The 13,965-nt window shown below is 38.8% G+C and overlaps 1 protein-coding gene across 1 annotated transcript in view; it reads right to left on the bottom strand.

Moving 5' to 3' along the window:
* The window catches only part of CFAP54 (cilia and flagella associated protein 54), a 347,358-nt gene that overhangs the window by 193,943 nt on the left and 139,450 nt on the right, over window positions 1-13,965 (bottom strand). Inside the window, exons 25-28 of the mRNA XM_043967706.1 lie at window positions 8,114-8,250; window positions 5,294-5,441; window positions 4,077-4,232; window positions 1,730-1,852 (exon numbers count right to left, since the gene is read on the bottom strand). Of these exons, the coding sequence (XP_043823641.1) occupies window positions 1,730-1,852; window positions 4,077-4,232; window positions 5,294-5,441; window positions 8,114-8,250 (564 nt within the window). The remainder of the gene's footprint in view (window positions 1-1,729; window positions 1,853-4,076; window positions 4,233-5,293; window positions 5,442-8,113; window positions 8,251-13,965) is intronic.

The raw sequence follows: 13,965 nt of genomic DNA, 5'->3' as shown, positions 1-13,965 counted from the left end.
TTCTCTTCCTCTTATTCCATGTCATGCTATAATGGAAGGACATCTTCAGGTGCCAATCACAAGCTCATCAGGAAATGGATCGATCACGGAACTGTTTGGTCATTGTCATTAACAGCAGTTTTACGAAAGTTGGACACAGCCTTATGAAGTAAACCATTTTCTTCTTGATTGGAAAATCATGCTCATTATTCAACTGATGCAGCAGAAAAAAATGTTTTATGCTAAAAGAGAGAGAGATTAGACAACTATTTCCCTCAGTTATTGCTCACCAACACATTTGGGGCCGGATTTTTATGACACATGGTATATAAGCCCCTTATGTTTAGCATACGGTAGTGAAAGAGTGTGCAAACAATAAGCGGATTTCCTCTTCAGAATCAAAGTTCTGGGGATTCATGGGAGGAGCAAACATGTTTCATGTATCTGCCAAGCTGAGAAGGACCTGACCCATGATTTTGTCAGTATCGAGAACTTTTAGATGAGGAAACTCCTGCCATTGATGCAGGTAAACAACCCCTCTGAAACTTTTAGTCCTTAGAGAGCTACGTGGGGCACAGAGTCACACAGACAGTGGGTGTCAGAGGAAGGACTGAACTCAGGGCTTTTTGGCTCCAAGGCCAGACCTCTATCAACTATTCCACACCTGCCTCTCAGCAGCTAAAGAAGAGGAACAAATAAAGAGACACTCAGCCTGAGCACTTCCAGAATGTGAAAAGTGCCACAAACAAAAATAAATGAAGAAATGATGCTCTGAATGGAATTCTAGCAACTTTCCAAAAATCCATTAGCACTTAAAGAAGACAGTTTGGGAAATCTAAAGAGGATGATAGGGTTTTTTTATGTCCTTGAAAATGGCAGAGAGCCATTGGATTCCTAACTGGGCTTGACCATTTTAATCTTCCTACAAAGGCCAAAGTGGGTCTAGAACAGAAGGTATAAAATAGAAGGTGGCTACAGGCCTCATGGGGCCCACAACACACCCAAGTGTGGCCTGAACCAGATTGAAATGTAACTAGGAAATATTTAACAGATTAAATGAAAAGACAATGTGATATAAACACACTGTAAAACTACATCGATATACAACCCATGGGATCCTCATGTGCAGGTGAATGGGACCTGTTTCCATTTGAATTTGACACCATTCATCTAAAATAAGAGCTCTAACCTAGACTCCACACAATTTTAAAAAATATTCTGATAACTATATTTCAGAAGATATTCTCAAGATTTTAAACTCCAAAGTCAACCTGTATGCATACATACAGTGCTGGTATTGGCATGCAGTTATCATTTTTTTTTTTTGCGGGGCAATGGGGATTAAGTGACTTGCCCAGGGTCACACAGCTAGTAAGTGTCAAGTGTCTGAGGCCGAATTTGAACTCAGGTACTTCTGAATCCAAGGCCAGTGCTTTATCCACTGCGACACCTAGCTGCCCCCCAGTTATCATTTTTAAAACATGAAAGTTTTTCTGGGAAAAAGTGTCAGAAGATTCTTCAGTTCATTATGTGTGATTTTTTTCTCTTTAACTTTCTATCTGGAAGTGGGTCACTTGGACAGTAATGTCGGAAGCATTTTAATCAGACTGTTTGATTTCATAAGTGGAGGCATCATTTGCTACACTTTGAAGAACATCACAGGATTTGAGTGCACCTTCAAGAAGAGATTTGTCATTCTCTCTACTCTTTCTCAATTCTTGGACCCAAGGGCACATAACCAGATGAGTACCTTTGTCGTGTAATAAACAGAACACGCGACCATATGCTGGATACCCTCAAAATTCCCCATCTGTCTCTTGGGAAAGTTAACATTTGGGATCTCTTGCAAAACTACCAAACACTTAATTAGGATCTGAAAAACAAAAGCATGGTGGTTAAAAAGACTTCCTATAAAGATCATCTGTAGACAAATGTCCTACTTGGCATTTGCAAACTGTACAGCCCACAAGTGAAAAATACTACACTCATGTCATACATTGGGAATCATCAATTTTAAAAATTAAATCAGTTCAGTATCGTAGCGGGAAAATAAATCCATAGTTCACTTTCCTTCTATCATTTTTACTTTGCATCTGGTGACCCAAACATTCATATTTTACTATCATGAACTGGTGGCATCGAGGGAGTACCATGGTGGGGTTATGGCAGCAGAGACAAGAACCACAATGGCAGCCAGCCAGTGAAGGTCTCCAAGAGGTTCATGGACTGGCCCCTCTGATGAGCTAGACAGTGTAGCTAGAGTGTATCAAAGACACTCGTGATATCCAGGCTGGGCCACTCCATTCTAGTCAATAGATTGTTTTAAAATAATTAAGAGGCACACCACAGCAAGACTTTTTTTTCCTGCATTAGACATGTTATGAGAGAAGAATCAGAGCAAAAAGGGAAAACCTCAAAAAAGATAAACAACAACAACAACAATAGAAATAGTATGGTTTGATCTGCATCCAGATTCAACAGTTCTTTTTTTCCGGATTTGGAGAGCATTTTCCATCATGAGTCCTTTGGAACTATCTTGGAAACATTGTATTGCTGAGAAGAATCAAGTCCATCACAGTTAATCAAATGTTGTTGATACTGTGTACAATGTTCTCCTGGTTCTGCTCCTCTCACTCATCATCAGTTCATGCAAATCCTTCCAGGTTTCTCTGAAATCTGCCTGCTCATCGTTTCTTACAGCACAATAGTATTCCATTACATTCATATACCACAACTTGTTCAGCTATTCCCCAATTGATGGGCAACCCCTCAATTTCCAATTCCTCACAACGAGACTTTTAAAGACCTTCCACGGCCATACACTGCCAACCACTGGTTCCACCAATATGGAGGAACATGCCTGCTAATCTCACTGGACTGCCACATTGATCTGAGGGGATCCAGATAATTTTCCTGAATACAGGTAGCCATTACATAAGGCTATCCAGGTTCTTAACCTATGGTCTGCTTCCTGATATAAGCAATTTCCTTGTAATCCTATAGAAGGTACTAAACTTGTTTTCCCCAACCCCAGAGGACCAAAGTTGGGGGTGCCAAGTAGAAACTGCAGAGAAGCAGATTTTTGGCTCAACATATGGAAAATCTTCCCAACCATGAAAGGCATCCAAAAGCAGAATGGACTACTTCCCCCAAAAAAGTGAGTTCGCCGTCCCTGAATACACAAAGCAGGGCTGAATGACCACTTGTTGGGTAAGCTGTAGAAGAGATTCTTGCTCAGGCATTGGCTAGACCTTATGAGCTCTACAATCCCCTCCAACTCTTAGGGTTTTATGATCATTCAGTCATCCAAGAAAGAGAGGGGACATTGTCTGAATGATAGTCTCCTCGACTCTCAGGACACCATTTTGATTATTTGGGGGGGGGGGAGCTGAGGCAACTGGGGTTAAGTGACTTGCCCAGGGTCACAAAGCTAGTAAGTGTCAAGTGTCTGAGGCTGGATTTGAACTCCAGTCCTCTTGACTCCAGGGCCAGTGCTCTATCCACTGCGCCACCTAGATTCCCCCACCATTTTGATTATCGAGGCCTTCCTCAAACCACACTCTATTTGCCAGACTAGAGAAGTTCACAAGGGAATGCAAAACACATTGAAAGACACCAAGCAATATTTTGCTTTGTCTCAAACCCGTATTTATGCAGACTCCTGTAGCAGCTTGTAGCAGAAACCGATTTCTCTGGGTCTGGCCTGAGCACACACGTGTGCCTTTTTTCAATGGAAAAAAGTGATACCAAATGGCAAAGAGTTAATTGTGGTTAAGATAAAATCTGAAGTAAGGGAAAACCACATAGGAGGTGTTCAGAGTCCCCTAATCATCTCTACGTCGTCCTACGTATTAACTGTACATGAACCTACATATTAGCCTGCTGCATGGTCAAAGGCAAGTCACTTCCTGCCACAGCTCCTGGATAATTTTCCCACTACTACTCTCTCCAACCTTCACTCCATCCCACACACCATCACCAGTCTCCTGAAGAATTATCTTTCCTGTTCCTAGCCAATTTTCATCTTACAAAAGAGACACTACCTTTCCATCCCCTCCCCCCCAAAAAAGACATCTTCCATCATTAGCTGCTCTTACCTGGATTGCTGGTACCAGAACAATATTGTGAAAGATGAGAGGGGCTAGGAGACCATAGCACTGAACGACAGCTTGCAGCGAATAGCTCAAATCATTTAAGTGGGTACTAAGTTCAATTGCCACTAGCATTCTCTGACATTCTGCTAGTCTGAAAGCCTGTTTAAAAAAAAAAAAGACATTATTTCTCAGGTGAAATATCTGTTTCTTCAATTGCTCATCTCCAAGGGAAAGAAGAAAGCCCAATGGCTTAGCAATTCCTTAGCTGTTGTTCAGAAGAAAAACTAAATTTCGAAGCAACCACTGGATTCAAAGTCAGGTGGCACACCTCTGGATCTGAACTCAGGTCTTCCTGACACCAGGCCCAGATTTTTCTCCACTGCTCCACCTGGGTGCCCAAAAGAAGCAAAGTGCAATTCAATAGGGACTAGTGGATGCTGTTTAAGGCCAGGAAGAAATAAACAGCAAAAATTGACAATTATCATATGTGGGTAAATGAAAGAAAGAGAGAAAGGAATCTAAGGGTAATAGTCAATTACAATTTTAAACTTCTAAAAACATTATTTGATTGTTAAAAAGTTAACATTAGTAACCTGGTTTTCTGTTTTCTTTTAATAGGTTTTTATTTGCATCTTTTATTTTTAAATTACTTTTATTTTTCCCTATGTCTCCTTTATCCTCTTCCTCCCTCTCTCACAGGGGGAAGGTTATTCCTTATAACAAAGGGTTATAACAGAAAGGTTATTCTTTATAAAAATAATTAAAAAGAGAAAAGAAATAGAAAAAGAGGAGGAAAAAGTCAGCAAAATAGTCCCTTTTCTCCCCAATTTCAGAATTTTTCATTAATTCTAGCTGCTTCTTGGCTTATTCTTCATAATCTGTCTTGATTACAGTCAATATATCTAACATTATATGCAATGTTCATGCCACTGGAACCCCATCTATACAAAGGAATGGGGGAGGGTGTCTTCTCCCATCTTTTCTGCAAAATTGATTTTCTTATTTGCCAGAACATAAGCTCATGAGCCCTGAATGTCCAGTAAACACGGTGAGCTTTGTCCCTAATCATTTTAGGGGACTCATAGATTAGATGCTTTCTTTCCTAGAAGGGTCTATGGTTGGTCATTGTTAGGTTAGATGATGAAACATTCTGTAAAGAAAGGGAAAAATCAAGGTGATTTCACATCAGGGACATTTTGCTATCATTTGAATTCACTTACTTGTTGACAGGTGAAAACCTCATTTCCCCTGATGGCATCACAGAAGAGTTTTTGCTCCACAATATTAATGTTACTCGTTACAAAAATGCATCTCATGAAATGATATAAAAGGACTGATGAAGACTCTGCCAAGGTATCTGTATGTAATCTACAAAATTTAAAAGCAAGGAGAGGAGGATACTATCAGAAAAACATGAAGGGACCTGCACGAGCTGATGCAAAGTGAAACCTTGCTGCCAACACTACATCCTTCAACAACACTCTCTAGAGATACCCAAGATCCTTTGCAGAAATTGGGGGTAGAGGAAGCCCATGGAGGTGGAGAACTTTTCATAAAAGTTGTCCAGTTTTTGGATGAATTACTCAAGATCTGTTACTTTTTTTCTATTCCTCTTCCCTGAAGCATTAGGACAAGAGGAGATCTGGGCATGTCTTTTGCTGCTTCCCGATGCTTGTTTCTCACCTGATCAGCTCTCATTTTCCTAGATCTTGCCATCTGTATACTGCCCAGTTTCTTTCACCATTCTGCTCTCAGTCACTAACATACTAACAAATCTTTCTCCAGCTTCCTCAATGACTTCAGCACCTAGCTCACCTGCCCTCCACCCCATCTCCTAACAACATTCTCATGATTCCAACATCCATGTTGAGCCTTCTACCATACCAGGCTCATAGTTCCATGACTTCTGCTTCAGTGACTTCCATTTTCATCCCGTTTCACTGTCCACCCACATGGCCACACTTGAGATTTCACTCCACCTGCAAAATCTTGAGCTGCAAACTTCCTCTCTGACCTTTGGTTCCTCCCTCCCCCTCCATCACGCCCACTGGCCCTGTCCTTTTTCCTGAAATGATTTCTACTCTCTTGACATCTTTCTCTACTTCTAGTCCATCTTACCTAGTAACGCTTCACTTGTCATACAAAGTCATACCATTTAATCTCAGTGTTGTTCTCACTTCTCCCCAAGAATCTTTTAATTAATTAATTTTCTTGACTCCTTCTCCTATGCTCTACAAGTCTTTGTCCAATTGACATTCTACCCTTCCAGAAACCCAATTTGTCTATTTTCTCTGTCACCATGTTGGCATATGTCACAACACAGTCTAACAGGGGAGTCAGCAAGTCAACAACTACATACAGTCAGACTACCTTAGACCCCAAATCACCTTTATACTATGTGACCCTGGCCAAGACTGATTTTTTCAATGTATTTCCTCTGAATCCAATGTTCTTGACCCCAATTTCCACCTGTTAAAATCCTACCTATTTTCCAAGATCCATCTCCAATATTACCACCTTCAGGGAGCTTTCTGTTATATCCCAACTACCTATGAACATTCCCTACTCCGAATCCTGAATTCTTATGAAATTCATTCACTCATTCTGTTGCCCAATTCCTATCTGTCCTTGCCTAGTTGAAGATCAATAAGGTTAATCCTAGGCAACTATTAGCCAGCTTGTGAAATTGTCTTCCTCCCCAATACTACCTCCCTTTCTGTACCCCACTTAAAAGTGGTCTTGACTCCTCCCTCACCTCAGGCACCTCATTTACTCATGCTCTCTTTACCTCTTACCTCCTGCAAAACAGGCAAGGGCCCACCATCCTTTTTTTAAACTGAAACTATGGTTTCACTGTTATGGGAAATTCTAATAAGAAGCATGGGGTCTCTAATGACAGCCTCTTTTTAGTGAGGTGACATACCTGATGGAATGCTGGACCTGGAGCCAGGAAGACCTGAGTTCTAATCCTGTGCTAGCTACTTACTGCATATGTAATCACTCTTTTAGTCTCAGTTTCCTCTCTTGCAGGGCTGTTATGAGATCCAAGTGAGGTAATTTATTTAAAATGCTTTGTAAACCATAAAGCACTATATAAATGTTAGTTATTCTTACCGGCCATGCAGATTGGCACCTAGATCAGTACCTGCTCTGCAACTGGGGCCCTGAGAGGTGAAGTGATTCACCCAGAGTCTCAGAGGATGTGTCAGAATTGGGACTTGAACCCAGGTCTTCCTAACTCCAAGGCCAGGACTCTCCTGGCTTCCCCACAGTGTATATCAAAAGCTGTTAGTTACTCTTATTAATTTATATTTGCAATTCAATTAGGAGAATGAAAGTCAAGAAAGAAACTACCTCAATAGCCCTCTGAGTTTTAAGTCTTTTATATAATAGCTGTGGACTGAGATGGCATAAGTACTTACTTAAAGGTATGAAAAGCATCAGTGTGCCAGAAATCACACTTCACCTTCTCTTGGACCATCACTAAAGACACATGGTAGCCTTGAGAGGGAGAAACAGATACATCCTATTGGCCCTAGTTTTAGGTCCTGGAGCTACTTAGAGATTGGGAAGAGTTGGAGAGGAAGGAGTGAGATGGAGGAAACAATTGTTCCTTTGTCACCTTAACACAAGTGTACCTAACCCCAAAATACCCTTTCCTATCCCCCCTCTTTGGGCTTCAAGGTTCCCAGACACATATTTTGCATTTTCTGCCACATTAGATATTATTCTCATTAATATTTAATGATATTTTATACTCAGATGTCCCCATTTGACTTTCTAATGCTTCTTTGTGCTTCGTGCATTATTTCTCATTCTCATAATGAAGTTTCTAACAAAACCAGTGTATCCTTGGAATGCATATTCTTCATTAATATAGATATAACTGTTTGTCATATGCAACAATTATTACATGTCAAATGTACTTATTAAGAAACATCTTTCACGTTAAAATTACAACCAACCACTGAACAGTCTCATCTCAAAGAACTACATCTGCAATAACTAAATCTATATTTTAAAAATATTTTTCCAATTACCTGTGTGGTGTAATGGTTAACATGCTGTTTAAAGAAATAATGGATGCATTTGTTGGACAAGGAGTATAGACAAAATAATCCCAAACTGGAGCAAAGGCTTTCTTGGCCAATGAATATTTGCCAACTTGAAAGGCAACCTATGAGACAAGGAATATTTTTGAGATATTATATTTTTGTTTGCTTCATATGCACAGATAATTAAACATAACTTTTGTGTCAGTACTGTCAAGCCCTAATTTCAAATATAGTCGTTTTAGTTTGCTGCTCTTCCTTCAAACACCATACACCATGGTAACTATGTCAACTGGCAAGATAGACTAACATACTTTAGAACCTCTTTCATTCCTAAATTACATGGAAATCTGAAATCTCTGAAAAGATATTTCAAATTCTCCTAAGCAAAACAAAGATCACATCTGAGCCAAATTAATTTCATTTCCATCTATCTCTGCATTACATGGCATATATTATAAATATTGTTATAATGAACAATCTGTTCCAAGATAAACAATCGTATTTCCCAAACCAAAAGTATGAAATATACTTCATTCTTCCTTGGCTCTGACTGACACTTTAGGGGCTTTCATACAACAAAGGGGAAAGAGCTGAAAAGAGGAAAGAATGAAAGAGAAAAGCTAAGAAGGGGACACAATATGTCTTATGTTTAGCACTAGGAGTAATTGTTATATCTCCCATATCCACCTGACCATGACATTCTAATCTCTCTTCTACATGGGCAGGGCCCCAGAAAACATATCCCAGATAATCATCTAGAAACTTTTTCAACCCCAAGTCTTTCTAGCTTTAAATAGCACACATAGATCACCTGCAACCCAGAAGAAGACGATGCCCTCCAGTGTACATAGACTCTATGGCATATCTATCCTAGGCCAGCCAAAGATAAGACCCACAGAAATCACAGCCCAGCAGATGAAGGACCAAATAACCAGGTATTGTGAAGGTAGAGTTCCTCAAAAAGCCAAATCCTGTGATGACTTGTTCTCTTCAGTCATAGCATGCAGAGCTTCAAAGCTGTTCTATAACCTTCACAACATTGAGATGAGATTATCATATGATAACTAGTGCTAGTTAGTTCATATAGGCAGCACTTGACTGCCAAGTGGCCTAGAAAGGTGGAGCCCTCAGGAATCACCAGTGTGAATCTGAGGCAATTCACTTTCCCCAGATACCTAGTCTTCAGACACCTTAAGTCTCCAAATGTATCAGCACCATGGTCAGTAGCCTGCTCCAACTCCTGGCTCCTGGTGGTCATAACTGGTAAATCCCTATTGGTTCCAAACCTTTTTGAGTATGAGCTCTTTTTTTTTTCTTTCAAATTTTTCTCCCTCCCTCCCTTTCCTCCCCCTCCCCAAGACAGAAAACAATCTGATATAGATTATATATGTATGATCACATTAAACATATTTCTGCATTATACATGTTGTGAAAGAAAAATCAGAACAAAAGAGAAAAACCTCAAAAAAAGGTAGAAATAATACGTTCAATCTGTATTCAGAATACACAGTTCTTTTTTCTGGATGTGGAGAACAGTTTCCATCATGAGTCCTTTGGAGTTGTCTTGGATCATTGTATTGTTGAGAAGAGTTGTCTATCACAGTTGATCACCCCACGATGTTGCTGTTATTGTGTACAATGTTCTCCTGGTTCTGCTCACTTCACTCAGCATCAGTCCACTTAAGTCTTTCCAGGTTTTTCTGAAATCTGCCTGCTCATCATTTCTTACAGCACAATAGTATTCCATTACATTCATATACCACAACTTGTCCAGACATTCCCCAATTGATGGGCATTCCCTCAATTTCCAGTTCATTGCCACCACAAAGAGAGCTACTATAAATATGTGGGTCCTTTGAGTATGAACTTTTTTTTATGAGGAAACAATTTCCCCAGATACCCCACATGGTGTCTCTCCTTGATTTAAGTCATCTGTGAATTTGTCTTGTTATCTCCGCTCCACACATACCCCCATCCTTTCTCTCTTCCAGATAGTATGATATATGTCAAAGGCAACCAACATCCCCATGAAATATCATCTTGATACAGTCAGACCAATCTCTGAGCCCATGAAATTCTTTCTGGACTCTGATTCTGTCATCTGATGTGTTAACTATATTTCTCTCCACTTTGTGTCATCTGCAAATTTGATAAGTGAGTCATCTTGGGCCTTGAAAGAACCCAGGACCAAGAACAGAGTGAAGGCATTCTTCATGCCTCTAAGAGTTCCTTACAAGGTAACACTGAACTATTGATAACTCTTCTTTGTCCCCCACCATTCAATCAGTTCTGAATCCAACTCACAGTAAACATTTACTCACCTTGACTTTATTACTCTATTTTATCCATAAGAATAGCATAATACCCTGATGAACTTTGACAAAAGCTTTGCTAACACTAAAGTCCAACAAATGGAATTAGCTTCATTTCAGATTATCTGACACCATGTTATCTCATATAACTCAGATCTAAAAGGTCATCAGAAATCATTTAATCCAACACCATCATTTTACATGTGAGGAAACTGAGACCTACAGAAGTTACAAGATGTGTTCAAGGTCACATAGGTAGCGAATACCAGAGATAGATTTTGAACCCATATCTTCTAACTCTACAGCCAATGCTCTTTCTAAAACTACACTACTCATTGTGTATGGTTTTAACTATTTATCTAAGATTTTACTCTGTAGAGCCAAGGCTACATTTTCAATCACCTATGTTTTACAGCATATCATTCACCCTCCATAAAATGTATTTCTGATGGAGACATATAAATGTATGCCCTTGACCTGAAGAATAAAGTTAAAGAGAAAAAAAGGTGCAATAAAAAGAAATGCAGAGCAACTGTACAGTTCATAAAAAGCTCCTTAACAATTCCAAGATAGCACTAATTAGTCATTCTCAAGACAGAGAAGTACTTTAGATAAAGTCTGATGAAGAATCATCTTACTTTCCTAAAAGCCACCAGGTAATGTTGAGAAAAAGTATGAAATAAACTATAAAAGGTAATATCAGTCATTGAGAATTGGTAAAAACATGAAAAATGCTACTATGGACTTGATGCCAATGAGCTTATTTTTAACATGCTAAAATGGCAAAAAAAAAAAAGGGCAATGGATAACATAAACTTTATAGGAATTTTATAGAAAGGATTAACCAGCATATATCAACTCCCATAAAAAAGAACAAAAAGCCTAAAGATAACCTTAGTCAGAAAACACATAATTTACTTGCCAAGAGAAGATAGATGGTGGCTAAAGCCAACAATGGTTTAGAATGTAAACTTGTTTGTAAAATCTTACAAAGTATGACGAAGGACGATAATGAGCTGTATTGCTTCGTGATCAAAGAAAAGCAGCTTTAAATACTTAGGCAGGGATCGGAATAAGAAAAATCTCAAGGACACTTGAGACAAAAATGGAAGAAAAATGGAAAACATCTATAAAAATATTTAGTTCTGCCATACTTAAGCTCTAACATCCTGGTCCTAGAGGAAGTAAAAATGGTATTAGAGAAAACAAATCTGGGGAAAGCAACTGGACTTTTTCCAACCTACTCAGAAAAGAACATGCTTGTAGCAATATAATTATCAGGTCTTTGAGGCATCAATTTGCTAAATGGCTAAAGAAGAAGAGTCAAAAGACCCAGGAGAACTCAGATCAAGCTTGTTCATGTTCTACTCCACACTCCAAAAGACAGCTGAAAGAGTATCAGGAACTACTGACGTATATACCTACTTTCCCTCTCCATAAAAAAAAATCTTGATGAGAGAAATCTACATGTGAACCAGAGGCATTATCAATGGGAGTATTAGTAGGGAACAGCCGGGCTTTCACAATAAGCTACAGTGGATCACCTTTTTAGGGTGAACTTGGGGGAAGACATACACAAGAGTCACACAGGTTGGGCAGTCATGAATAAGTTGTGATGTGTGCCACTGGAGGGTATGTCCAAATCAATCAAATTATTATAGATGATCCCTTTCAGCATCTGAAAACTGAGGACACCGAAATATTAATGTGACCTTCAAACGTGTATCAGAGAAATGAGCAATCCCAAGAAACGGAAATGATAAGAATGGTAGCAACTTCTAAAGGATCCTTCTATTACTAAATCAAAAAGACTTCAATTTGATTTCTAGGTGGAACAGCTTACTGAAGAGTAATAAAAAGTGAACCTACGGGGCAGCTAGGTGGCGCAGTGGATAGAGCACCGGCCCTGGAGTCAGGAGTACCTGAGTTCAAATCCGGCCTCAGACACTTAACACTGGGCAAGTCACTTAACCCCAATTGCCTCAATAAAAAAATTAAAAATAAATAAATAAATAAATAAATAAACAAACAAACAAATAAATAAATAAATAAAGTGAACCTAGCTACCTATCACATTATGGTGTTCTCAATTTGCCCAGTGCAAAGCAGAAAAGTAATCTCCAACTACAAGCCCAGTGCTTTGCTAATAGCAACTTGTAACACTTTATTTTCTGACAGACCTTGGACTGCAGAAGGAGACAACTATCCTTTGAAAAATCAGGCAAAGTGGGGCAGCTAGGTGGCGCAGTGGATACAGCACCGGCCCTGGAGTCAGGAGGACCTGAGTTCAAATCCAGCCTCAGACATTTAACACTTACTAGCTGTGTGACCCTGGGCAAGTCACTTAACCCGACTGCCTCACTAAAAAAGAAAAAAAGAAAAAAAAAAATCAGGCAAAGAAGACCAGGAACCCAGTCAGTGTCCACAGAAAAACTGGTCTTGACCAAAAAACAAAAAAACTGTCTTCCCTGCCAAATAATTTTCTTCCAGCAAACAGGGGACTGTATAAAGATTACAGAGATGATATCCAAAACAAAGAAAATGACTGGCCAACCAAATAATTTCAGCTAATATTGGAAGAATCCCTGGAAAGTGATCTCTGCATTTTTAAGATAGATATTTTGAATCAAATATCTCATAATTTGAATTTATGAACTAATCAACTTAGGTGGAAATTTTTTTAGAAGAGAGCAATCTGGAAATGTGAAGAAATAAAAACAATATTCCACACCAGCAAAATTAACAGACTGAAAGTCAAATGAATCTTGGGCTGATAGAATCACAAACTTCCTTTTCCTGCTTTGAGGTCAAACCTACATTAGTTAGTGATGTCATCAGTATACATATACCTAAAAGACATATATGGGGAAGGAGAAGAGAGTAGAAAAGGGCAATTAAGATATAATATTCAAAAAATAAGATTCAAAGTATTTTAAAGCTAAAGAGAAAGGGTATGATATAATGGAGAGAGCATTGGGCTCTGGAATCAGTGGACCTAGGTTCAAAGTCTATACAGACCTCTGCCAGTCATGTGATCTCTCTTGACCTCAATTACCTCATCAATAAAACTAATAAATTGACTACAAAATCTCTAAGGTCCTTTCACCTCTAAATCCTTTGAGATGTTCACTTAATATCAGATTTTCCCATCTTCAGACGTTCCTTTTTACAGTATCCACATAGTGATTTAATTCTATTTTTATCTTTATATTGTGAAAGCCAATATTAAGGCTACCTGTCTTTGCTGCTAAAGAATTAGATTAATAAATATAATTTTAGAAAAGTTATATATGATAGAACTCTGGAGAATATTGAATTGAAACAGAAAGGAGTATACCTAATGTCATATGTCATTGGCACATTTACAAAAATTGAGCATGTATTAAGGCATAAAAACCTCACAAACAAATACCAAAAAGCAGAAATATTAAATACACCCTTTTGGGACCATAATGTAATAAAACTTACATTCAAAGACATCCCCCAAAAGAGAAAAAGACTTATTTATACAAATATATTTATAGC

Source organism: Dromiciops gliroides, chromosome 5 (genome assembly GCF_019393635.1).
Source record: "Dromiciops gliroides isolate mDroGli1 chromosome 5, mDroGli1.pri, whole genome shotgun sequence".
Classification (NCBI taxonomy): domain Eukaryota; kingdom Metazoa; phylum Chordata; class Mammalia; order Microbiotheria; family Microbiotheriidae; genus Dromiciops; species Dromiciops gliroides.
The sequence above is the reverse complement of the archived record's forward strand: the minus strand, read 5'-3'. Positions and strand labels throughout refer to the sequence as shown.